Genomic DNA, 27,150 nt, shown 5'->3' on the forward strand with positions numbered 1-27,150 from the left:
TAATAAAATATAAATGATAAAAGAAATTGAGCCTACAGAACCCCCACCTTGCCATGCCTGTGTGGGAAGGAGCTGTGTCTTAGCTCTGGTGGCCTGTGGGCCTTTTGTTTCTTCAGTGACCATGTGACTCACACATCTGGCTGGCATCTCGGTTTTTTAATTAAAATTTTAAAAAAAGACTTATTTATTTATTATGGATACAGATCTTGTTATAGATGGTTGTGAGCCAACATGTGGTTGCTGGGAATTGAACTCATGACCTTTAGGAAGAGCAGTCAGTGCTCTTAACATCTGCGCCATCTCTCCAGCCCTTTTAATTAAATTTTTAAAAATTCATTTTTAGTTGGGTAAGAGAGGGGCTGACGCAGCATGCAAATGCAGACGCCCTCCGACGTCTACCCTGGAGGGGTAGTTACAAGCGGGTATACGCTGCCCAACCTGGGAGCTGGAACCAAAGTCAGTTCAGACTCTGCAAACGCAGAATGCGCTTTTAACTGCTGAGCTATCTTAGCAGCCCAAGGTTCTAGTTTTTTACCCACAGGATAAGCAGAGGACACGACTCCAGATGACCATTTATTTAAATGTTTCCCTTTCAATAAATAGAAGATAAAACTCCCAGAAATGTAATACAAAAAGCAGTCACTGTTGGCTCCTATGCGCTCGGGACTGTGTGGCTCACTCTGCCAAGGCAGGCAGCCAGGGGCAGTGTACCAAAGCTAGCCAGACATCAGGGACGCCCTTTTGAGAGCAAAACCAGACAAGTCTCAGAACAGGGTGTGCTCAAGTGTCGTCATTCAGTTCTACTTCTGAGCCCCTTCAGTACGGAATACAAATTGCAATAGGCATTTAAGACTCAGGTTCTGTCAGGCTGTGTCATGTCTGGGGCCAGACTGCTGTCCTGTAGGCTTTCTCTAGCCACACCTAGCAAGGTAAGGACTCGGAACAACCTTCCCGTTTATCAGGCCAAATCCTGAGATGCTGGTGGGCTTGAAGCTGGCTCCCTACCTAACCTTATCTAGTATCATTTCAGGGACGGTGTGGTGTGCTCGTTGGCAGGCAGACCAAGTCAGGCTGCTGCACAGCAGTGTGAACAGGCCGGGGTTACTTCTGGAAAAGCCTAAGACATTACTGGAACCTAGAATCAGAGGTGCTGGTGACACATGGGACTTAGTGCTTTGGTGAGGGCTTTTGGCACTAAGTGGCATCAGTGGCAGAGAAGATCCCCACTATGAGGACAGAGCCCAGCTCAGCGCACTCCCATCATACTGTCTCTGAGCCTGAGAACCTGTGTTTCCCACACATGGTCAGAAAGGCACTATGTACTCCTCCTAATGCTCACAGGATGTGAACTAGCCCCTGGGCCTCTCTGCAGGGTCAGGACAAGGAACCAGGAGAGGTGAAAGGACTCTCACAGAGGGTCCGGGTCACTGGGGACCACTGGTGTCCCCAGGTACACCTATCAGCCTACAGATGGTCATAGGGGTTGGGCTGCTGGACAGGGGTGAGAAGAGGGGCCGGAGTGTACCTGAGAAGGGAGTCTCGGGGAAGATAAACAGCAGTGAGCCATCTGTGGCACTGTAGAAGGAGAGATGACCAGCTTCATAGTCCAGAAAAATCCCCACACGCTTGGGAGGCTCCCGCAGCGGGGAGAAGGCCCGCTCAGTGGAATTATAGAAACTCCCCAGGAACACCAGGATCCAAAACCCGTTGCCAGTTGACAGCTCCCCCTTTTCCTTCCTGTTAACGTTTTCCTTACACACGCCAAGCGCCCAGCTGGTGCGGTCCCCAACTTCTACCTCCCAGTAGTGGCGGCCAGAGGTAATGCGCTCCTGGCCCAGCACACAGGGGCCTGGGTCAAAACGCTCTGGGCTGTCAGGCAGGGCCTGCCGCTGGTCACTACGCTGCACACTTCTCCGGTCTTCAGATAAGACCAGCTCCGGGTTGGCGGTGTCTGGATCCAGGGTAATGTCCCCTGTGGAGAGGCCTGAGGTCAACCCAACTTCCCAGTCAGCCTCCATCGCTCTAGCTATCAGCCAAACCTTTCCTGGCAGTCCACAAGGCCATTTGCTGGAGCCTCAGGCTTAAGTAAGTAGAAAACTTAAGTGGAAAACTTCCTCTCCCTGGGGGGCAGGGAGGGATGGGGACGGCTAGCTCTATCTTAACTCGGATGTCCTAGGAACAAGGCCTGCATCTGCTTCTGATGACAAGGAAGGCATTCTGACCGCATTTTTGGTTTGCTTTTTTGAGAGAGCGTCTCATGTAGCACAAGACAGGCTAGCTTGCTCTGCAGACCAGGACAATCTTTTGCCACCATCTTGGCTTGACTACTTTCTATATTGGTTTTCTTTTAGTCTCCAATGAAAGACCCTGGGCCTCGCAGCATTCTGATGGCTCTCAGGTTAACACAGACACCTGCTCAGGAAAAAGGCTGCTGTTTCCTCCCAGACCACAGTCCCAGGTGAGTTCCGGTCTACCTACCTCGGGTCCTAGCCTGGCCTCCACTCAGTCGAACTCTGGCTAGAACCAAGGGTATCTATCAGTCCCCTGGACAACCAAAGCTTAGTAACAGAATCCGTCCCTGGGTCCAGAGGAAGACCTGAAAACCTGCTTTGCCAACCCTAAGAAGAGTCCCCGTACGTCACACATGAACGTATGTTCCTAAGGTGGCTCAGGTGGGGCCTGTCGATTACTTTAGGACAAGTTTCATCCCCACAAGCCAGCAGTGGGACAGAAGGATGGGAATTTCATTCTCGTTCATTGGCCCCAGGGACAAGAGAGGAGTCAGAGGACCAGTTGCTCACACTATGCCCACAGAACAGAACATCCCTAAAAGCCCCTCAAAGGTGGGACTTAAGGGGACGCTGAGCTGGGGGAACTCATCAAAGTGCCGGGTGTGTGTGTGAGTGAGTGTGTGTGTGTGTGTGTGTGTGTGTGTGTGTGTGTGTGTGTGTGTACTGAGGGCAGGAAGGCTTCATGCCCATCTTCTAGCCACACCCATACATCTCCTCCTTAACTTCAGCTCTTAGAACAGACTGTTAATACTAAGCAAAGTACCTGTTGGATTTTGTGGGCCACCTAGCAAAATTACCTAACATTAGGTAGGGTAGTGAGGGCTCTGGAGTAAGAGTAGGGAGACAAAAATATGGGTATTCCCTGGGTCTGCAAGTGGCACCGAAGTGGGGCTGTCTTGTGGGGCTGGGCCTGGTGGAGAATTACTTGGTTTGGAAAGTACCCACACATGGTAACGTCTAAAGTAGAGGGAAGTTTCTAGAACCACTGCTCTAAGCTACTGAGTTCGGTTTAAGTCCTGGGGCTCCTGACAGCTCTGCTCCCAGGACTGTACACCCACCTCGGAACCTCCGCAGGGTCTCCACCAGCCCTGGGACCCGGCACACGGTCCTCAGCTCCATGGGCACCACTCCTGGAGGCTGCAGCTTCACATCCTGTACCCTACATGGGACAGATCAGCTTCATGCTTAGGGCCAGCAGCCTGGCCCCACCCACAGCTTGCCCAGATGCCCAGGCTCATACCTGCACAGGGTGTCCTTGATGTCCTGTAGGGAGAAGAAAGTGGACACTCAGTACCAAGGCTTGCTGCCTGGTCCTGGCTCTCCCCACATCACTCCAGCCCCATGTGACAGAGACACACAAAAGTGGGTCTGATTACAGCTCAGACACAGCAATGCTACATTGTCTCAGAGCCCTGTGGAACTATCTCCTGAATGGGGAGACCGGGTCTAGGTCAAGTTCTGCTTCTTCCTCTCACTTATAGCAAATGACGAACCACCACCTACCTTGTCCACAGATTCCCACGTGGCCTCCCTGCCACTATTATGACAAGGCAGGCACGTGTACTTGTCCCCTAGATGGGGTGTGCTGTGTAAGGTCAGGCTCCTCTCTAAAAGTCCAGCCCTGTGACCTCACTGTGTCCTATTGCCCGTTCCCCCAATGCCCCACAGGTGCCCCAGGTTGGCCCCATTCCGTGTCTATTTATCTAACCTGAAACATTATTTCATAGCCAGGGACTAAGCTGTATTCCTCCCTTCCCAAAATCCTGGAATGTAACTGTATTTCAGCATAAAGCCAGTCTGCCAAAAATTACTATTAGACACACCCCTGTACAGCGAGGCCCCACATACCCCTCAAATGCAGGCTTACCATTGCTCTTGGTTACCCACCATAATTAAGGAGGTAAGCCCCTACTGCTGAAGACACAGCATACTTTGGTTGTAGGTCATAGGAAAACTGACCTGGAAATTCCCTCCCTGCTGGCTAGCTTTCAGAGTACCAGAGTCATCAATGGACTCATTCAAGAGGTTGCCCCTGGTACAATGTACCCACTGCCACAATAGTGGCATGGAGGCTATGGGCAACCAACTGCTTTTTCACTGGATCTGAGGCTTGCTCTACAGGGGGAAGGAATTCATGCCTGGTAAGGCTGGGGAGGCCATGAGCCCTAGAGGGGAACCTACCACTGTTGTTTTGTTCAACAGACATTTGTTAAACTGCCTTCAAAATATTTATGTTTGTATCAATAGGTAAGTGCTGCTCTCAACCTTGGCTAAAGAAGCTTTTCTCTCTGGTGGGCAGCGGTCAATGCAGGGCCTCAACACTAGTCAAAGTGCCAAGAATAAAAGTGGCCACTGAGCGCTCAGCCAAGTGAGTCATTTATGTCGCACGCACATCCCCACAAGGCTCAGGGAACATCACAGGGGAGTGAGGAGGGAAAATGTAAGGGCCTGGAAAATGGAGGGGAGAACAGTGATGTGCTGTCTTCTGGACATGGCACTGCACTCACAAGCTCCCAGCAGCTGGGGTCACTGCATATGGCCAAGCCAGCAAGGCCACCACCAATGGGAGAAGGGCCCTATGCTGCTGGCAGGCTGTCCAGCACATATGGGCCACACAGACTGGACTAGGTAGGTCATTTAAGGGGAGGGGGAGAAAGAAAGAAGAAAGAAGAAGGAAGAAGAAGGTGAAGAAGAAGAAGAGGAAGAGGAAGAGGAAGAGGAAGAAGAAGAAGAAAAGACAACAAGAAGAGGGCAAAGGCATGTGTTGGGGGGTGTTAAGGGGAGTGAGAGGGTAAAGCGGAAGAGAGTGGAGTGGGGGAGTGGAGGCAGACATGTTCAGGATCTATTGTATGAAACTTAGGGTATCAATAAAATTTCTTTTAAAAGATCACTATTAGTGTTATAGCTTCAAGTGTTATTGTTAAGCACTTCTAACATTCATTTCCCTGTAGATAAGCAAAGACATTGGGGGATGGGCAATTTCTTTCCAAATCGGCAGCTGTTGGACTCTCCCTTGCGGCCCATGTATCATCACAGCACTGCACACAGTCCACAACTACGCAAAGATTGCAATCGCCCTTCAGTGCTCCTGAAGGGGCAGCCTCAGCAAGAACAGCCTGTAACAGATTTCTACTTCCAGAGCGATAGACAGAGAGAGGGCAGTGAGCCTCAGCTAAAAAACAAATGGACTTAGGATACTAGATGCAGGGAGACAGAGGCAGGCAGATCCCTGTGAGTTTGAGGCCAGCATGGTCTACAAAGAGAGTCCAGGACAGCCAAGGCTACATAGAAAAATCTTGTCTCCAAAAAATAAAAAATAAAAACCAAACCAAACCAACCAACCAAACAAACAAACATACCAGAAACTTCAGGCCCTGGCCACCTGCAAGACTTCCAAGGAGATGTCAAATCCTGACAGTCAAAGGGCTGAGTGAGACCTCAAACAAAGAGCTCAACACCGGCCAGTATTAAAGGTCAAGGAATCCTGATACCCTGGCCTGCAGGGAAGCTGCAGCACTGCCTGCAACAAGGGTGGTGGCGAAGCCTCCACTCCCTAGGCCCATGACAACATTAACACTTGTAGGTCTTGATGTCCGAGGCCTATACATAAGGACACCAGAGTCCCACATGCTGTTGCCTCCCTACTGCCTTACTGCCCGCTGCTATTGTTTACTCCTGCCAAACACCAAAGGAAACAAGAGCCCCCTGCCAACCCAGAACCTCTATCTTACGACAGCAGTCTCCATGATAGGTAACTTGCGCCAGGGCAGACATGCAGACGAGTGACAGGTGAGAACACAGAAGAAGACGGATGTCTTCCAATCAGTAGAGAGGCCTCGAGAGACACCGATCTCTAGGATTTGGCTGTGGTGACCGTCTTCCTAGATAGGTGTAGAAATCGGGTCCCGTGAAGATGTGAAGAGCTGGCGTGACCTTCAAGAGGTGTAGTTGAAAAGGAAGTGTGTGTGTGTGTGTGTGTGTGTGTGTGTGTGTGTGTGTGTGTGTGTGTGAGGGGGCTTACCCTTGGAAGGAATTAACATAATACAGTTCACATGGGGTTCTTAGGAGAGTTAAGAGCACACTGGCCTTTTTCTTCCCTCTAGCCTCCTGCCTCGCCAAGCAATCTCTCACTCAGGTTCTTACAGTATGATGTCATCACCATAACACGACACAACTGGGGTGTCACCTACCCACGCTGCCAGCATGCTGTTTGGACTTTTGGCTTGAAGCCTTGGCATGTCACAGAAACAAAATGAATTAACACATTAGCCCCATTGGCACCCGTGTGCTCTGCTCTAAGGAAATAGAGTTCTGCGTGTAGGGCGCTCAGCCTACGTTACTGTATGTGCCGGTGGAGCTGAGCGACACACGCAGTTAGCCCACTCCCACAGCGCTTGGCCTTCTTGCCCCAGACATGATAAACAAGGCACAGTCTCTGCCAAGGTCCCTGCAGATACAGGATCACGCTTTCAAGTTGTTAGCTCTGTCTGGGGGACAACAGATCGCAAAGGCCTCAAAAAGAAGGGTTCTGAAGCCACGGGTAAACTCCCTGCAAGGCTTGTGCAGGGAGGGGCCTTGTTGGCGTCACATTCTTGGGGACTGTATACTGTTTATCCTTGTTCATTCAAATGCTGGTTTCTCTACCCCGTTTCAATCTGGACTTTTTTTTTTTTTTAATATTTATTTATTTATTATATACACAGGGTATTCCTGCATGTACACCTGCACGCCAGAAGAGGGCATCAGATCACATTATAGATGGTTGTGAGCCACCATGTGGTTGCTGGGAATTGAACTCAGGACCTTTGGAAGAGCAGTCAGTGTTCTTAACCTCTGAGCCATCTCTTTAACCCCCAGTCTGGATATTGTATTGTGATGTTTATTCTAAGTATCTCCTGTCTCAAGTTTGTGTAAACATGTCACCATTTGTTCTCTGTGTTGCCAATAAAAAGCCAACTAGCCAATGCTGAGCAATACAGAGAATAGGGCGGAACATCCTGGGCCAGTGAGAAGATGAGAAAAATGCAGAAAGGATAGGACGGAGCCATGCAGAGGGGTGTGTGAGTGTGACACAGGAGAGGGGTGTGTGAGTATGACATAGGAGACAGGATGCCAGGAGAAATTAGCTGGACCTAGGAGATGAGTAAAAAGCAAGTACAATGTGGAAAATCTGAGCGAAAGGAAGCTATGCTAGCCTCGAGGTTCAGGATGGAGTAATTACTGCTCAGGATTGTGCTCTAGGCTAGTTAAATATATTCTCTTCTCTCTGTGTGGTTATTTGGAGCTGGTCAAGGTGTAACTGCTGAGTTATTAAAATATCTCAATATTAAGTATTAACAATCATTCATCAGAGACTGGTATGGGCAAAGCAGCAGAAATCTCCTCTGTCCCTCTACCCATATGGAAACAGGTGTGTTCAGGGTAATGGTGGTCACATGGCTTAAGGCAAGAATGGCACAAGGCCTTCCTTGCTGAGGTGATAGGAGAGCCTTGGCCTCCGAGGTAAGGAAGGGGCCTCCTCAGACATATCTGTTGAGGGGGGAAAAATCACCCAGTGCCTAGAGGGGCTACCAGCATCCACAGATGGGTTCTACGCCCCCAGCCCCCATTGCTGACTGACACCTCCCCAGAACGCCTGGGCGACCTGGCTGAAGGACCCTGCAAACCGAGGCTGAGTGGAGATCCCCTCAGGCTTCCTGCCTCACCACAGCCAGTCAACAGCAGCTCATGGGGACAGAACAAAGCGCGGGCTGCTCACCTAACCCCAAGACGTGGGCATATGCCACACAGCGTGTAGCAAAGGCTCTCCCAGCAAAGCCTGGTGGAAGTGGGGACCAGCGGAAAGAGCGGGTGGGGAGAAGGCAGCAGAGGGGTGCAGGTGGGAGGAGGATGGGGGGGCACAGGAGGCCAGCCAGGCAGCCCGGTGGTGTGAAACGTGACTGGATGGCTGAAACCACCACATAGAGCAATGACTCCAAATCTGGTGCTCACACAGACCTCTGCACCCTCATTTCCAAGACACCCCTTCTTCCTAAAACTTTCCCAGATTTTGTTGTCCTGCAGCCGGCAGGGTGACTGTGGTTAACAGTCTGTACGCCATCACAGCTGATGCGCCACAAGGCAGGTTTGGTTCTTCCTCTGTATCCGTGTGCTTCCCTAGCCACATACAAGAGTTTGGGTACCTGGCCAGTGGGCGCAGCACCAAAAAACCCCAAAATGGCTCTCTCCTGAGCATCATATAGCAATGTGCATACATCTTCAAGGAGGGGGCAGGGCTTGTGAGCTCTTCTCTTAGGACTGAGAATTGAGTGGGCTCAGCGCGCACGCGCGCGCGCGCACACACACACACACACACACACACATACCAACAGGTGAGAGGCATGTCGGTGACCCTGATTTAATCAGCGCCGATGCTGTCACACACAGACAAACGTCACACTGTACCCCGGAAACACAAAACATTCCCAGCGCTCTGACCACCACGCTCTATGGCTTCTCTTTGCTCCCGGATGTCAGGGACCCCGCTGTACTGACACGGGCCCTGTCTTCATTCCTCTCTGCTCCCCTAATCCTCCCTCTGGGAGCCCACAGAGCTAGTTCTGTCTGTCAGGCTTGAACCACACGACAACTTAGTAAAGGTTGAACTCTCTAGGTGTCTCTTCTGAGTGAGCTACCTCCCTGAGGAAGTTCCTTATGATTGCCCAGCACTTGGGCCCCAGAGGGAACACACTGCCTCTGTCCTGCACAGACAGCAGAGCCAGTCTCAGACCCCCATATCTATATACCAGGTAAATGACACTGTGGTGGGATGAACCATAGCCGAGGCCCTGAGGAAGGGCACCAGTGGACCCCACAGCCTGTCTGTGACCCCTTAGCAGTCACACCCTGAGCCTCCATCCATGCCCACTGGACAAATGGGGATGCTGAGGCCCTGAGCCTGCTGAAGGGCCCTAGAACTGACAGCCATGCCCTTCAGTCATTTAGACTGCCCTGAGACAGAGGGCAGGGGAACCAAGTATTCTGCTTTTGGGGAACATGAACAGAAGCCATAGATCTAGGGAAGAGCAGGGCCGTAGCTCACACCTTGGGGATAACTCAGAAAGGAATGGTGCTATGGACTAAGGCTCCTGCTACAGTCTGAATGTTTCCCTCAAGACGCATGTCAAAATGTAACCCCTACCACCAGGTCTTATGACAGGGACGTTCAGAAGCGACTTTTCCTGAGGGCGCTTACATTGCTCACATCGTTAAAATGGGAGATGATGGAGATAGCACCCTACAAAGACACCTGCACATCCAGGGGTGACGCGAGAGCAGGGAGGGCAGCTGGCAAGCTGAAAGGGTTGAGGTGGGAGTCCCAGAGTCCTACTGAGAGCAAGAATGAGTCATCGATGAGACAGAAGCATCCCTCGGGGCTAAACAAGTCACATCCTGGGCCCTCAAAGCACACAGGCTGAGCCATGCCCGCTCTGCTGTGTCCACTGAGGACAGCAACTGTGGCCAAGCCGGGAGGATGAGAGGCTGAATGCAGGACTTCTGACGAGGCCCACCTCAGCATGCCTAACTAACTGGATTAAAAGTAAAACTCCATCTGGACCGAACACACGACTTCTGCTCTTCTCATTTTCCCTTAACTACAGCACAGCAGCTCTTTGCCAGCACGCTCAGAATACTAAGAACCTCAGGTCAACTGGCAGTGACTGAAGGCAAGCAGAGGATGCGAGTAGCCGACACATGAACACTGGGATCTTTTATTCAAGGAACTGGAGTGTCCCCACTGGGAGCCTTGTGGGGCTGGCATACACCTCCATAGACACCAAGAACACGTTTGTGGGGGTGGGGGTGGGGCAGAATGCTGAGACGCCTGTCTTAGCTGCTATCGTGGTGTTTATAGGAGAGGTGGGAAGGGCAGGGTCTCTGTAGACTTGAGTCTGTAATGGACGAGCTCTGCCAATGCTTCCTCATTCTGAATGCCTTGTAAGCTCCTTCCCTCCCTTCCTCCTGCCCCCTCCCCCTCATATGGATCATGGTGTGACATATTAGGTGGCAGCGTGGCCTGCATGTGGTCAGTAAGCGAGGCAGAAGGCATGCAAGGGGCTGGGCCTTGGGGATGTACTGTATGTCCTGTGGCTGCCCTTCCGCGGGGAAGGTGTTGTCTGGGGAGGGAGCAGTGTGACCAGCGGCGTGGTGGGTGGGGAGTGGGGCTATACACTCGATGGTTCCCTTGGAGAACCAGGACCTCCAGGACATCCCAGCCAGCCCACTCACCTGCAGTAACCCCAGCGCTGGCAGCTGGCAGCGACTCTCCAGCTGTGAGATGAGGGCTGCCAGCTGTGTGCTCTGCTGGCCGAGCCTCGCAGCACCCTCGCGGAGGCGGGGCAGGACCTCCAGCTCCTCTTCCTCCAGCTTCTGCAGCAGCTGTTGCTCCTCCTCGGCCAACAGGCGGCGCAGCCTCTCAAACTCGCCCAGCACGTTCTGCCGCTGGCTCTCCACCATCTTCTACAGGGCACAAGAGGGCAAATCGGATGCTAGACCAGAGACTGACCATTTGGGGATGCCCACACCCCAAACCCCACCACTCTAGGCTGGTCGGTCACTGGATACACCACCAGGAGCTGCCTGGACCCCAAGAGCTGACAGGACGTCCATCCCACCTGTCACCTGGGGCTGCCCAGGTACATGGCTGACCACTCTGAGCTGGTCACAATCCAAACCACCCCTTGAGCTCTCAGACCTCCAATCTACCACGCTTGGCTACCCAGACCCAAGATCCATTCCCGGGACCAGCTACACCCAGCATCTGTCACATAGGCCGCAAGCCCACCGCTAGGTGTCAGCCAGACAAAACTGCCACCCCACAGCTGGACAGACTAAAATCGACCCCTCAATCCACTACTGGAGACCCCCCCCCCCATACCTGGCCTGTTCCCAACATCCATCCAAATCCACCCGTCTCATGTCTGCTCTATGACCTTGAACTCAAACACCAGGACTCCAGGATAGGCACTCAGTGCAGGACAGAACCCAGCTTAGGTATCCTATATTACATGCACACACATACATCCCAGCCTGACCACAGGGTGTCTCAGTGAGTCTAGTGTGACACCCAGCTACCCCAGACCCAGCACCTGCCTGCCACAAGGCACAGGTTTCCTCAGCCTGGGCTTGGAACAGCATTGCATCCTCCATTTGTTTCCGCAGGTGTTCCAGTGACTTCTCAAGTCTCCCCTGGTAGGATAGAGACCAGGCGGTGCCATGAGAATCCCGAGAGGCATTGGGCCCACTAGGTGGGGCCCAGTCACAGAGGTCTGCCTTTCCCCTCCTGACCTCCTATTCCAACCTCCTCCCCAATGGACTAAATGGAATGTGTCCAGACAACAGTAGGATACAATGCCCTACAGCTAGCAGGTTATAGCCCATACTGGGCGGCAGTATCCCCTCTGATGACCAAGGTTCAGAGCCTCTCCCCTTCCCCAAATTCACCAAATAGCCAAGGTTTCTCTTATTTTCAGTTCTCAGCCCCATGGCCCTATGCCAGCCCCGCTCACCTCTGCAGACAGCTTGCTCCCAGCTCAGTGGGCATGTCCAGGCTCCCTCAGCAGGACACACTCATCAAACTGGCATTGGAGACCCAGCTTTTCTCCCTTCAAGCCACTGTCCCCTTTCCTCTTCCTTCCATCTGTGGTCACAAGGGCTCACAGCATGCCAAGAGGTTAAGGCTTGAGTGTGTCCCCCAAAATTCCTGACCACCTAGGTGATGGGCTAGACTTTGGGAAGGTGACTGGGACACAAGAGTGAGGCCCTCTGGATGGAATTAGAGGGCTCCTGCCACTTCTTCCCCATCCAGGGGGCCATCTGTGAGCCAGGAAGCAGCGGTCAACAGGCACGCCTTGATCTTGGACAGCCTCCAGGGCTGTATGCCCTAGCTGTCTGTACTGAAGACAGAGTAGGGGACTGTACCATGGGAGATCAAACTAGATATGACTTCCCACGTCGCCTTTTCTCAGAGTCCCTCATCGCCTGAGTTGTACCTGCTCCTGTTCCCACTTCCACTTTCTCGCAGGTCTGTGTATCACAGAATGGTGAGCTTGTCTTCTATAGGGTCTGTTTGGATTGATCCAATTCTTATAAACTCCGGGCCTGGACAGGGTGCCAGGGAGACCCTAAAGTCAGCTCAGGCAGAGGCATGGCGCCTAGCTGCCAGCCAGGCTCAGTCCTCCCCAGGGTTATGGCAGAGGCCATAGGCCTAGCCCAGATGCTGCCTAACTCTAGAAAACTCAGGCCTGTCCTGCCACTAGGCTCACCATAACGGACACCTCCAGCTGTGTTCCAAGCTGTGTCTGGGTCTTTCTAGTGTCTTCTCTGGAAACCCTGAACCTAATACATGCCAAGAAGTGCCTTACCACTAAGTCACATCCAGCCCTCTTTTTTACTTTGTAACAGGGTCTTATACTGTCTTTAAACTCACTATGTAACCCAAGTGGGCCCTGAACTTCAGGCTCTTTGGTAGCTGGAATGTCATATATAAGCCACCACACCCAGCCATTTTCTCTTTTATAAAATTTGATCCTTTTGATCATGTATGCTGACAAGTGGGATGTGCGCTTCAGTGTGCATGTGCGTAGAGGCCACATATGTCAGATGCCCTCAGAGACGGAGTTACAGGCAGCTGTCAGCTGCCCAACATGAGTGCTGGGAACTAGACTTTGGCAAGTGGGAAGCAGGCACCTCTCTTTAACCACCCGAGCCATCTCTGCAGTCCTCATTTTCTTATTTCCAACGCTCAGGTCAGGAACACCATTTTAAACAGCCATGAGGCAACAGCATGTGTACGCTTGGGTGAAGGCCTCGAGTTCTGCTTACATACAAACCTATCGCTGCTTAGGTCCCACTGCAGACTTCCTGCTTTGGTTGTGGTGAGAGTTGAGTGAAACCTAGGAGGCCCTGGGACAGGCCTGGGTTCTTCCCCCCAACACCCAGTTCCTACCTACCTAAACCCTTCTCCCATCTCCAGGGGAGGACTGGAGGCTCCCCTCCCCCAGGGCCAGAGCCAAAGAGTGAACTTGTCACCAGAGCTGTGGAGGCCCGCGTGGCCAAGGAGACCCCCATAGCAAGCTCCGGTGAGTGAAGGAATGGTTCACTGCAGACCCACCAGTCACAGGTACAAGCCATCTACTCATTTCCTGGTGTCGCCGTAAAGCAGGCCGTGTCCCCATGCCCAACCCTGCCCGTGTGCTGTGAGGGCTGTGTGGAGTTGAGGCTATTGGACACACACAGGTAAGTTCTGCAGGAGGGAGACAGGCTGTCTGCCATCAGCCTCCGGTAAACTTAACAGGGAAGAAGAGAAGGGTTTTTCTTCTTTTGTAACAGAGGTTTAGTGTTGTTCCTCCGGGATTTTTCAGGTCACTTCTGGAGAGACGTGGGTCCCTTTCAGCACCATCAACGGGCTTTCAGGTGGTGGCAGAAAGGTAAACCCACTGGACCAATGAATCCGGAAGGGAGCGAGCAAAAACAAAACACCACAGGGACGATCTCTGTTTATAAGCTCAAAATCTTTGTGCTAAAATCCAAAGCAATGGAGACTTGGTGCCTGATTTATTTTGGTTACCCAAGTCCATGTGCTGAGAGTGTAACATCAGCCAAACAGTTGATCTGACAGTGGTCCATCCACAAGTTCTCCCAGCCCAGTTAGGCCTAGTAAGGCCAGTTTCCCCAGAATGCCCGATCATCTCTTCCCGGAATAAGACAGGCTACATACATCCCGACTCCCTCACACGATCACGCTAACTGTAACTCACACTCCCTCATTCATGGCGGGGGGGCGGGGCAGTGACGGGACCAAGCACAGGCCGGTAGCACCCGGTGGAACGCACCTTGAACTCATCGGCCGCGTCCTGCAGCGGTCGTACCCTGTGAGCCCAGTGCTCCGAGCGCTCGCAGGTAGGGCACAGCAGGCAGAGGTCATCGCCGCAGAAGGTGGCCAGCGGCTCGCGGTGCGCGGCGCATACGCCCTGCGGGACGGGCGACGGCGGGTGCAGGCGCCGCGCCATTTCTGCCATTTTGGCGAGCGGGCGGTTGGGCCGCAGGTTCCTCTGCGCCGACAGCTCGCGGCACTCGGGGCAGGCGTACGGCCCCTCGGGCTGGCCCCAGCAACGTCGGATGCACTCACGGCAGAAGTTGTGGCCGCAGTCGGTCATCACCGGGTCAGTGAAGTAATCGAGGCAGATGGCGCAGGTGGCCTCCTCCTGGAGGTTGGTAGACAGGTCTGGGGCGGCCATGGTGCGGCGGCGGCGCCTGGATCAGGCTCTTTGGGGCGGGCGGGGATCAGGATAACGCCGCGGCAGGGTCGCGGGCCAGTCCTACCCTCCTGTGTAGTGGGAAGACCGGGCGAAAGGCTCGCAGACTTCCGCCGGAAGGGGAACCTTTGGCGGAAGCAGGAAGCTGGGTTTTATTTATTTATTGGAACAACCCGCTTTTGCCTTGGATTGGTCGCTGCCCGGGGTGGGGTGGGGTGGGGGTGGGGGTGGGACCGAATTGTAGCGCGTGAGGGTGCCTTTTCGCGGTGACGGGTCTCCGCCTGTTCTGTCCCCGTTCCCCGAGACCCGCGTGCTGCAAACTTTGACCGCGGGTTCGGAGAGAGATGGAGAGGTGTACTGATGCGCAGGACCACCCCGAGGACATGGAAAGGCTGAGAGCAGTAGGGAAGGAAGGTGGCGGTTTCCCAGTGCGCTTTCACCCTGTGTCCACAGCCCGCAGCACCCCTGGACTGTGGTCGCTCAGATGCCTCCAGCGCCGCCCTCATATTTAGGGCAGACCTGAGTGATCCGGGATGGGAAGGGAGATGCGGTGTCATGCAGCGGGCCTAGAAGACTCAAAATGGAAACCATTTCGGAAACGCGCTATGCCAATGCACCGCCTCACTTGAGTCCTCGGGTGCTAGTGACGTGTAACAGGAATGGGAAAGGAAGGGTTCTTAGGAGAGGGAGTGTTAGGAAAGGATACGTGGAGGAATGGGGGGGGGGAGCCCTCCCTAATTATCTTGAAGGCCAGAGTGGGTGGGGTGACCAGAAAAGGGCACTAGGAAGATATTAGCAAGCTTTGGGCCGGGACAAAGCTAACAAAACAGAAGACCAACTTGCACAGTGAACAGGCATATATTTAGAAATTACTCCACTCGGGAATGGTGGCCCTCTTTCCAAAGTTCCCCCCCCCCAATTAGCATTTTATCAGTAGTCGGTTCACATTTGAGCATTTTAATCGTGATTGTATTTTGGTCAGTTGCCCTGCCAGCACAGGTATTGGCTCTTCGCGCCCCAGAGAAAGCCTGGGTAGGTGGCCACGGTGGTGAGGCACCCTGCCTTCTGGGGGAAACCAGGGCACGTCCAGCGTCTGTGCCCTGTCCCAAGTCTCTATCCCTTCACCCACATGGTCACTGTGGAGATGACCATTTGACCCGACTTTGGGGCCCCCAAGCAAAAGAACGGCAGCAGCGGCCCCGGGAAGGCAGCCTGGGAGAAGCTGTGCAGGTGGGAGCCGTCATTCACACTGTAGAAGGACACCTCCCCGGCCTGGAAGTCCAGGAAGATGCCCATGTGGCTGGGCGGCTCAATGAGCGTGACTGGATTAGGGTTTGGTAACAGGGAAAAGTGCTTCTTCCCCTTGGACAGCTGCACTACCCAGAAGCCGTTTTCTGGGGACTTGAGCACCCTGTCCTTCCGGCTCACGTTGTCCCTGCACACGCCCAAGGCCCAGAGTGCGTCCCCGGTGAGGTTCATACCCACTTCCCAGTAATGCCTTCCAGAGGAAAAGCTCTTCTGCCCGACAGCGCAGGGGTAGGCCAAGAACCGGTCCTTGTTGTAGGTGGTACTGCGCTCTGGCGGTGGACTCAGGTACCGCCTCTGGCGGCTCTCGTACAGGAGGAGATGGGGGTACGCTGAGCTGGGGTCCGGCACCACATCCTCTGCAGGGGAAAGTAGGGGTCATTTAAGGTCAAAGGTCCTGGTGGGATGTGGCTCTTTTCTATGTCCACCCAAAAGCCTCCCCTCCACCAGTCCCTAAGTGCCACACTCCAAATCCCCATGGACATTGATGGTGAGTCACTAGGGCTAATTAAGGCCAACTTAATTCTGCAGACATCCAGACTTGGAAAGACGGTAAGAACAGTTTAAGACACTTAATTCCCAGTTGGTAGCTCTGGTCCTGTGTGGCATCTGGGTAAGGCAAAGCAGTGCCCAGAGAAGTGGGGTCATGGTTGGAGAAGGAAGGCCTGGGTCTCCACATACCTTGGAAACTTTTGAGCACCTCTATCTGTCCTGGAACACGGCACACAGTCTTGATGGTCATGGGGAGAGCCACCTCTGGGTACTGCATACTGAGGCTCTCCTTCCTCCAGGGAACACAGACTCATGTCCTCCTCTAGGCTCTCCCTCCGTGTGGCCTTCCCTCACCCACCTCCACCACCCTCTCTATTGAGGGTGACAATACCTGGTCAGAGTGTCCTTCACGTCCTGCAATCAACAGGGAGGAAGAGTTCAGAGCTGGTCCTGCTGGTATCAGAGGGACCTCTGTTGCCCACTACTTTGGGCTCCGTTCTCTGCTGGTCTTCCCTTTCCCAGATAACAGCTTCTTACACTCCCTGGGGTCTTCCCTGTCACCTCCACTTTGGCAGAGACCCAGTCCATACCCACAGGCCTGAGGTCTGGTCAGCAGAGAGGAGGAGACAAGTCCTGGGAACCCTGCTGAGTGCTTAGCTTTTCAGGAGTGGAGACAGAAAGCAAGGGCCAACGCTAAACAAGCTCTCTGCCGCCGAGCCGCACCCCCAAGCTCTGTACCCAGAACTTCCTCCCTTTGAGGCAAGTAAGCCTTGAATCAGGTGGCCTTGCAGACACCATGCCTTTGTGTATGGATGTGCATGCATTACCGTGCAGTCCACGAGTCTGGCGCATAAAATGCTGACAGAATAGACTAGAAACATCCCTAACAACTGTGGACTATGGTCAGGTGGTGCTTCCCGTCCCGCTTAGCAACCTCAGCACGTGACCTTCACAGAGCTTCACCTACAGGAGGCTGCTCAAGGTTCTCTGTGGCACAGCTGCACCGCTCCTGTGGGTGTCACTTGTGCACACCCACTGAGCCCCTCGGGGTAGCTTTCACAGCCGAGACAGTTACTGGCGATAGCACACAACATAGATATATTGAACAAAGGGGCGATTCACACCCTGGCTGGATTTATCAATACTCCTCAGAACAGCATGCAGTTTAAAGCTCATGGGTTGCTTACTTCTGGATTTTTCCTTTCCATATTTTCAGGTGGAGCATAAATGAAGCCTTTCAGGAAGTTAAGTTGTGGATAGAGACAGAGAGTCCTGAGTTTCCTCCTTTGGACCCCAGGCAGCTGCAGATCCACTTAGGGTGCATGGAACAGTGGAGCCAAGAGGTGAGGGCAGGGAGCGCAGTGGGCGTGGCTTGAGGAGGTAAAGGGCTTGGGGATGACAGTCTAAGGGTCCCTAGAGATCTTCTGGAAACCCAGAGTCTACAGACTTCTCAAGCACAACAGACACCCTGGCCAGGAATACTACAGGGTCATGTGTTTCCCAGTCGTCCTCTGCCTTGTCTAGATGTAATACGTGCCCGCCGAAATCACGTTGGAATTTGATTGTTAACGTCGCAGTGTTGAGCAGGCACAGTGTGGGCCCCTCAAGGGGTGATTAGGGCACAGGTCCACCATGGTGAAGGGGAGTGAGAAGAGGTGTCAGGGAAGTCGGCCTGTCCCCATCCACTCTGGCAGGTGCCGACAGGCCTTTGGTCACGAGGGAAGCCTTCCTCAGAAGCAGGGCAGTTGGCAGTACCATGGCCTCAGACTTTCCAAACTCCGGGCTAAAACAAATCTCTTTTTTAAAATCTTTGTATGGGGCTGGAGAGATGGCTCAGAGGTTAAGAGCAGTGGCTGCTCCTCTAGAGTTCCTGAGTTCAATTCCCAGTAACCACATAGTGGCTCACAACCATCTATAATGAGATCTGATCTCTTCTGGTGTGCAGGGGTACATATAGTCAGAATACTATATACACAGTAAACAAATCTTTCTTTTAAAAAAAAACTATCAGATTATCGTTACCCATGTCCCTAAAGCTGTTGATCAAAACTCATAAGAAATCAAAGTTTCAGAGAGATACTATTTTTGTCCCTCCCCTCTCCTCTCCCCTCCTCCTTCTCCTCCTCCTCCTTCTTCTCTCTCTCTCTCCTCTCTCTCTCTTCTCTCTCTCTCTCTCTCTCTCTCTCTCTCTCTGTGGTGTGAGACATTTGATGTGAGGCACTGGGATGAGATGGGTAGGCGACCCTCAAATATCAACCCAACCCAGCCCCACCCCACCCTGTGTACTAGGCTGCATTTGTTCTGCCAGCCCCTGGGCTGGGTGTACATCTTCAGGCCAGGCCCTGCCTCATGGCGCACCCGTGGGTTTGTGGCAGCACAGGGGAACCCCAAGGCCAGCGACAGTCTGCGCACCCTCTGGCCTCACCTGCAGCATCTGGAGGGGCTCCTGCTGGCTCTGCTCCTCCAGCTGCAGTAGGAGCAGGTCCAGGGACTGGCTCTGGCGGTCCAGGGAGGCCTTGCTGTCCTGCAGCCTCACCAAGGTGCCCTCTTCCTCCTCCTTCAGGACCTGCAGCAGCCTCCGTTCTTCTTCCACCAGGAACAGGACCACCTTCTGGAACTCCTCCAGGATGCGCTCTCTCCTCTCTTTCACTCTCTCCTGTGGGGAGCGGGGACACCCCCCCCCCCAAAGCTGGCTATGAGATGTGCCCAGGAAGATGGATTTCCTTCAGAGTTTTGGACACTCATAAAAAAGAACGGGGGGCTCCTAACGAGGTTAAAAGTCAAATTATTGCTACCCGTGTCCCTAAAGCTGTTGATCAAAACTCATAAGAAATCAAAGTTTCAGAGGTAACAGCCAAATTACCCAAATAGCAGCCTCCTCCATCCCAGCCTTCCTCACTCCTTCCATTTCTCTCCCCACATTAGTGTCTGTCTGTCTGTCTGTCTTATGTACTTGCTTGTCTTCCTTTTCTGAGACAGGCTCTTCCCATGCAGCCCTGGGTGACCTGGAACTGGCCTATTAGTCCACGAATTAACAGATTTTGCTTTTGCCTCCTTGAATTCTGGGGTCACACGTATGCACCCACAGGCTCCCCCATCCCCCCAAATAGGCCATTTCCAGTGAACAGGAGGAAGTCAATCCCTGCCCATTAAGTACCACAGGATGACCGGCTATTAACAAGTTGTTTTCCTATTGTCCCCCTGATCCCACTTTACAAGGAAGAAGGCCAATCTGTAGACCTTCTCAGTTTTTAAAGTAGAAAATACAGGCCACTCTTATTTCGTGGAAGCATTGCCAGATTCTAGAATAAAGAAACAGGGCTATTTAAGATCTGAATTCAGTTTCTTGATGAAAATGGGGCTGGAGAGACGGTGTTAAGGGCACTGCCTGATCTTCCAAAGGACCATGGTCCGATTCCCAGGCACCTGTCCAGTGGCTCACACCCATCTTTAACTCTTGTTCCAGAGGGCCTAAGGCCCTGTTACAGCCTTGTCCAGCATTGCATGTAAACTGTTTGTGTCTATGCATGTTGGCAAATACAATACACATAAAGTGAAGATAATTAAAAAGAAAGGATATGAACTAGCCATGTGCAGTAGAAGTGCACATCTGTAGTCATAGCTATTTCGGAGGCTGAGCCAGGGGGATTACTTAAGCCTGAGTTCAAGGCTAACCAGAGTAATTTATGGAGACCCCCGTCTACAAACAAAAATGTTTCAAATGTGGTGTCCTATCAGGCTCCACCTGAGACTCATTTTTCATCTGAGGTCCATCCTCACCATCATTAAAATCACCTTTTAAAATCCTGCTTCCCTGTCTTTCATGTATGCTTTAATTCCCAGGTCGCCACCAAACCTGCAAAGCACAGGAACCTTTTCCTCCCAGAAGCCTCCCGCCATGAAGGAGACACCGGAAGCCCTGACAGGCACTTCCTGTCCTGCATGAGAATGGATATAGGCACACAGCGTGGGATAAGAGCCACGGGGCACCCACCTGCCACTCAGTTAAGGTCTGTTCCTCCTTGGCTTGCAGTATCTCTGTCTTCATCATCTCCTCTCGGAAATACCTTATGTCCTCCTCCAGTTTCAGCTGGACACACAAACACAGGCCTCGGTCAGCAGATCCCATCACCGCCCATGTCTGGACCGTGGTCTCTGACCCCAGACATGCTCTTACAGGAAGGAGCTCAGAGAACCAGACAGCCCCCTCCTTCGCCAAAACCAAACCAGATCTGCTTCAGCAGCGGGGAGTTCAGAACACAACACACATAGGCAAATGATCCCATAGAAATGGATGACAGAAAGGTCCAGCCTCCCACTCCAATGGCCAAGCCAGGCCTACGGTCTGAACTGGCACCCGTGAGATGATCAGGAAGAGCCTTTCTTGGCCTGAGTTTTGGAGGTTCGACCACTGTATCGGTATACACTGTATTGATAAATTGTCTATGCTGTTTGAACTCATTGAGAAGATGGCTTTGGAAGCAGTACTGTGCACGCCCCAATCTATTTTACACAGAGATATGTTTGTCTCACAAAGTGTCCTTGAAAGCCCCTTGTCCTGGGATTGGCGGATCCCCTAACAACCAAACAGCAAAACAGCGCAAGGGAAAAAAAAAGTGTCCTTGGGAACAACTAGCAAAGTGAACAACCAGTAAAGTGAAGGTCCACATTTCTCACACCTTGAATAGAGGCCAACTTGACAGGACTCCACTCAGCCTCCCTGAGCCGGGATCACCAGCCCCTGGTCATAATTCCCCGGTGCCGAGCAGCCCCGGGCCCTGCGTTCACCTTATACTCCCTTGCAGCCTCATCTACAGGCAACACCCTGTGCATCCGGTGCTCCTGGGCCTCCCTGCAGACCACACAAATGGGGCTCTGGTCATCCTGGCAGAACAGCTTAAGGGGCTCTTGGTGTGCTTGGCACAGGTCTCGCTTCTGCAGCCCGGGGTGCTGGCGGGCCATCTCAGCCACCTTCGTCAGCAGGCGGTTGGGCCTCAGGTTCCTCTGAGGGGACATCTCCCTGCACTCGGGGCACGGGAAGGAGCCCTTCTGCTTCTTCTTCCCTTTCTTGGCCTTCCCCTTCTCCCAGCTCATCTGGATGCATTCTCTGCAGAAGTTGTGGCCGCAGGCGGTCATCACAGGATCAGTGAAGTAGTCGAGGCAGATGGAGCAGGTGGCCTCCTCCTGCAGCCTTCTGGCAAGTTCCACAGCATCCATGGCTCCTGAGGGAGGAACAAGGGGAAGGTTTCTACTGTGACCCCAACGGCAGGCAGGGTCACAAAACTGGTGCCTTTGCAGTGTGCATGCGTCCTCTGTTGATCCTTTGCAGATGACGACAAAAGCTGGTGCCAAATGTGGGACAAAGACACTGACCCCTGAACCCCGACTACTAAGCCTGAACTCAATTCCTAGGTTAGCTTAGCTACAAGCTCCTTCCTGTGCCTTCTGGGACTCCCCAGCTGTTTGCTACAGTTGCAACCAAGGCCTACCTCTGCTCTGGGGCCACACTTGTACCCCAAAAGCTTTGACAGAGTCAAGGGTCAGAATAATGTCTTTAATGGACTCCTGGTAAAAACAAAGAAACTTAGAAAGGGATGGAAATCCTTTCAGATAGGTTGCAATGTAGAAAAGACACAACCCAAAACACAGAAACAGGGGCTCGCTCCATAGAGGCTCATGAACACACAAACATATGCACACACAGATACAGAGGCTATATGTAGACATGCAGACAGGTGTACGTACAAGCTTGCACACAGGTAAACATGTTTGTAGCTACACATGAACACATCCATATGGAAAACATGTGCAAGCATGCATGTGCGCGCACACACACACACACACACACACACACACACTGTACAAGTACAGGCAGATGCATTCTGCAGGCATATACAACATACATGCACACATGTACATGTTCACACACATACACACACACACTTAAACACATGTTTGATGCACAGGGCACCCCTGGAGTCTATTTCCTGCTACACCAGGAAGTGGACACCCTGAAATGCTCCGGGTGCTGCTCTCCAAGGTCTTTCCTTATCGAGAGCTCAGAAATAAGGTTGACTTAGTGCTCATCTCCTGTCCCCTCTTAATGCTTAAAGCCAAGGCATCTTTGGATATTCCAGAGGCACTGCCACGTTGATTTCATCTGAAGTGTTTTTGAGCAGAGCACAGGGTTTTAGCTCTTCCAGAACCAACTTCAAGAGCCCTAAGGGGCCGGGGCCAAAGGGGCGAGGGGACCTGGCTTCCATGGTAGAGACAGACCTTGGGGCTCTTGGTTTCCTAAGGTCAAATTGTGTCAGTGAGGGCTCATCTAGGAGACCCATGCAGTCAAGAGTGGTCCATGGTCGAAGCCTATGGTTCGAAGTATGACTTTTGTTGGGGACAGCATGGCTGGCTAAAACAGGAGGAGGGGCCCCTAGAGTCTCAGCCCAGACCATACAGAGGGAGTTCTCTAGGGGGCGAGTACTTACTCACTCGCTCACAAGGAAGGAGCCTTGCACTACGCCAGGTGCCAGGGCCAGGTGCCAGGGCGGCCAGATGCGCCGCGTAGGGGGAAGGCTGGGTTTGCGCCACAGCACTGGCAGAGGCCGAGAACTCGGCCAGAGGCCTTTGTGGCGTCAACCTACGCCAGCCAGCCGGTTGCCTAGCGGAGGCGCCTTGGGGGCGGGGCTGAGGCTGCTACTCCGCAAGGTGGAGGTGGGACCTCGCTGGCGAGGGGTGGGGCCAGGGAGGAGGGGGCGGGGATAGAAATGGGGTTTCGCTGGTCATTCGTGTGGGACAGTGGACCAGGCAAAGAGATGAGAGGCGGGAGCTGAGGTGAGTGGGAGGGGACGGAGACGGGGCTTTGGCGGCCCAGGTAGGGACTGCAGGGAAAGTGTGGTGGGTTTTACAGCGAAGGAGGCCAGGAAAATGGAAAGGTGGCAGTTTAGAAATTGGGAACTGGAAGCAATCTCAGCAGGCGGATCTCCGAGTTAAAAGCCAGTCTAGTTCACAGAGCAAGTTCCAGGACAGCCAGGGCTACACAGAGAAACTGTCTTTGGACTTCCCACTTAAAAAAAAAAAGAGTGGAAGGTGCTGGGTGATTAAGGACAGGACCCTGAGGATGGGCCTTGGGTTGCCAGCCCTAGCTTCTGATTTGTCAGCACCTAGACCAGGAAGGAAGAAAGCTGCTGTGCCAGTGGAAGGTAGAGAGGTTTTCTGCCAGCACTTGCAGGGTTTTATTTGTGTGAAGGGCTGGCTTGTGTAGCACAGGGTGCACTGAAACTTCCTGCCTGGGCTCTTGGCTCAGCTTCTGCAGGTGGGCATTACCAAACCAGTTCTCAGGTGGCTTTGAGCCAGTGGCCCAGCATGCTTGGAGTCCCCGTGCAAATGAGCTAAAGCTGAGGCTTGGGGTCTGGGGGTAAGGGAAAAAAGAAGAGTCAGGGATCACATCCCTACAACAGTCAGCGTCAAGATGCCATCCCAATGGCTAGACAGCCTGGCTCTCTAGAGATGGTGGCTACAGGTGTAGATCGCTGGGCTCTCCCAGAGCAGGCTGGGCTGGAGTGCACCCTGGCCAGTCTCCTCCCTGGCAAATGCGTACAGCAGGCAGTTGGGAAGCCAGCTAACTGTTGGAGAGTAGGAGTGGATGCCTGGAGCTTAGGTCTGCCCTGCTGATGGCGTTCCCACACCCTTTCCATCACAATTCTGGTTCCTGGGTTTACTTCCATATGGAAAAAGTTGAGAATTTTTAAAGTAGTTTCAAAAAGCAAGCAAAGGTATCAGCAGCAAATGAACACTGTACTGCTCCTACACTCTTCTTCCTTAGCTTCCCTAACAGATTGGCAAAGTTAACAGACTTTAATAAAGCAGCAGATTTTAATAAAGCACACAGCCCATTGGGCTTTCCATCCTAGGAGAAAGGCCAACTTTGAATGCACAGGACGATCAAGCTTTAACGCCGGGTAAGTCGGCCTTAAAGCACAAGGCAGTTAACACTTGTCTGTTAACTGGAGTGGATGGACGCAATGACTGAAAACACCATCGAACCAGCACAGCGTGCAAATAGTCTGGCCGTGCAGCCGCTGCCCGTAGAAGCTGGGCTGCTGCCTTCACACGAGGACAGCTGCCAATAGAGCAGCTAACATTGCACTACAAAGAATTGCAGCTGTTAAGCGAAGCCTTGTTAGAGCTAGAGCGGCATGTGGTGGCGCCGGCGCACGTCTTCAGCCCCAGCACCCGGGAGGCAGAGGCAGGCGGGCGGGCGGGCGGGCGGGTCTCTGAATTCGAGGCCAGCCTGATCTACAAAGTGAGTCCAAGGTAGCCGAGATTGCAGAGACCCTGCCTCGAAAAACCATTTTAAAAAGGGGGCGGGGAATGGACCAGCTGAAGCCGTAAGGATCGGTCCTGTAAGGCTTCGAGCCCTGGGTTCCCGGGCCCTGCACACCACCCGCGACACCTTAGGTTACGAGCCCGTTTCTAGACTCCGTGGGTGGCTCTGAAAAGAGCCTTTGGGTTGATGAGCAGAACCGACGTCAGGAGCCGAGCCGGGGCCGCCTAAGCGCGCTCCCCGCGGATGCGCCGAGCCAGCTGGATGTCCTTCGGCATGATGGTCACCCGCTTGGCGTGGATGGCGCACAGGTTGGTGTCTTCGAACAGCCCCACGAGGTACGACTCGCAGGCCTCCTGCAGCGCCATCACGGCCGAGCTCTGGAAGCGCAGGTCGGTCTTGAAGTCCTGCGCGATCTCTCGCACCAGGCGCTGGAAAGGCAGCTTGCGGATCAGCAGCTCGGTGGACTTCTGGTAGCGCCGGATCTCGCGCAGGGCCACGGTGCCGGGGTGGTAGCGGTGCGGTTTCTTCACGCCGCCGGTGGCCGGAGCGCTCTTGCGAGCCACCTTCGTGGCCAGCTGCTTGCGGGGAGCCTTGCCGCCGGTGGACTTGCGCGCCGTCTGCTTGGTGCGTGCCATCTTCCTTGACCTCCTCTCCTTCCTCGCCCTCCAGTGCAGAAGGCACCCTGCTGGCACGGCTTTTATAGACCCAGCTGCATTCCTATTGGCTGCCCACCAAGGGGGCATTATGGGATGCTGCACTCTGATTGGTCCACTCGGAGCTCCCGCTTCACAGCCTGCCCCTTATATTCCCTGAGCAGCGTGTCCCCCCGAGCGGTTAGCTGAGGCTCCATAGGAGTGCGGAAGGGATTTTAGAAAAAACTTTAGTCATTTTTCTCAGAGTGGTTTGTTTTTTTTTTTTACAACCTTGCCTCAGCTGCCGAGTCACAAAGAACCTTCTAGAACCTCTCTGCACGCCTCCTTTATATGGCAACATAGTTTTCCTGAGTTCTGGAATGCCAGAAGAATCTTTTCGGTTTAAGGGGGGCACGGGTAGGAGTGAGGCGAAGGGGTTCTTCCAGCTGTTCTTCCAGCAAACCTGGGTTAAATCCTCTGCACCCACATGATAGCCCATTTCCATCTGTAACTCGTCTGAAGGGATCTGACGCCGCCTTCTGTTGGTTGGCGTCAGGCATGCAGGTGATACGCGGCATACGTGCAGTTGAAACAAACACACAAAAAATATTTTAAAATTAAAATAAGGGTTGGAGAGATGGCCCAGTGGTTAAGAGCACTGGCTGCTCTTCCAGAGGGCCTGAGTTCAATTCCCAGTACCCACATGATGGCTCACAACCATCTATACTGGGATCTGCTGCCCTCTTCTGGCGTGCAGGTGTACATGCAGATAGAGCACTCATATACATTAAACAAACACAACTTTAAAATGCCCCTGCTGTGGTACACAGCATACATACAGGTGGAAGGAACACACACACACACACACACACACACACACACACACACACACACACACACACACACACTAATAAAAAAAACGTTAAAATAAAAAATGCCCCTGCTGTGTTCTTGCTAGCCCGTGAAAAAGGCTAGGCACAAGCACCACAAATTCTTTGCTGCACCAGCAATTAGCAGAACTTCTGCTTCTCACCGGTCAATTTCAACAGATGTGGTCTTCTTGTTTTGAAACCCAGCCCCAACTTTGGATCAACTTTCCTCTTACAGTCCTCGTTGTAACTGTTTTAGGAAGGATTAGGAGGCGTGGCTTTGTTGGAGGAGATGTGAACTGGGGCTAGGCTTTGAGGTTTTCAACGCCCACACTAGCCTGAATTCTGCTGTCTTTGCCTCCTGCCTGCGAATCTGAATAAGAAAGCAAGTTCTGGTCTACTGAGGCGAACCCCTGCCTGCCTGCCTGCCACACTTCCTGTGGTGAAGGTCACGGCCTCACACTCTGGACCTGCGTGCCAGCGCCCAACTAAAGGCTTCTTGGCCATAGTGTCTTCTCACAGCAATAGAATGTTAACTAAGTCAGCCTCCTAGAACAGACTGGTCTAAGATCCACCTGCCCCCCCACCCCCACCTTTCCATATCCACCTGCCCCCCACCCCCACCCCACGTTTCCAGAACCTGAACAACTTTGATGGTCCCAGGGATTTCTTATTCTCTAACTGGTCCACACACAACCTCCAGCTTTCCTTCAAAACCATCGCCGGGCGTGTTGGCACATCCCCGTCCGTAACCCCCAGTTTATCTGGTAAAGGTAGGCAAATCAGGAATTCAAAGTCATCCTTGGCCACATAGTTCACATGTCAAAGGCTCTGACACCTTCTGATAGTCTCATTTGGGATTTTGTTTGTAAGTTGCTTTTTTTTTTTTAAGTCACAACGAGAAATGACTAATTCTTACTTATTCAGAGTTTACTACGC

The 27,150-nt window shown here is 52.9% G+C and overlaps 2 protein-coding genes across 2 annotated transcripts; both read right to left on the bottom strand.

The window, feature by feature from the left end:
- Positions 1–1,424: 1,424 nt before the first annotated feature.
- Positions 1,425–23,010, bottom strand: TRIM11 (tripartite motif containing 11; the record flags this gene model as incomplete). The annotated part of the gene is made up of 13 exons (XM_084762299.1): positions 22,870–23,010; positions 21,173–21,606; positions 20,379–20,474; positions 18,810–19,040; positions 16,776–16,798; positions 16,574–16,677; positions 15,704–16,251; positions 14,165–14,587; positions 11,424–11,519; positions 10,560–10,790; positions 3,532–3,554; positions 3,350–3,450; positions 1,425–1,972 (listed from the first exon to the last, which is right to left on the bottom strand). Exons 2-13 carry the CDS (start codon positions 21,599–21,601, stop codon positions 1,425–1,427), a joined length of 2,853 nt encoding a protein of 950 aa, XP_084618425.1. The 5' UTR covers positions 21,602–21,606; positions 22,870–23,010.
- A 157-nt stretch (positions 23,011–23,167) lies between these two features.
- Positions 23,168–25,568, bottom strand: H3-4 (H3.4 histone, cluster member). Its single transcript, XM_084761360.1, has one exon. It carries the CDS (start codon positions 25,451–25,453, stop codon positions 24,935–24,937), a length of 519 nt encoding a protein of 172 aa, XP_084617486.1. The 5' UTR covers positions 25,454–25,568; the 3' UTR covers positions 23,168–24,934.
- Between the last annotated feature and the right edge of the window lie 1,582 nt (positions 25,569–27,150).

The sequence above is a fragment of the Acomys minous genome (assembly GCF_964271855.1).
Source record: "Acomys minous genome assembly, chromosome: 16".
Classification (NCBI taxonomy): Eukaryota; Metazoa; Chordata; class Mammalia; order Rodentia; family Muridae; genus Acomys; species Acomys minous.

What these genes read in the sequence shown, in the direction of transcription:
- H3-4 (XM_084761360.1), bottom strand. Translation starts at nt 25,453, where the DNA reads ATGCCCCCTTGGTGGGCAGCCAATAGGAATGCAGCTGGGTCTATAAAA.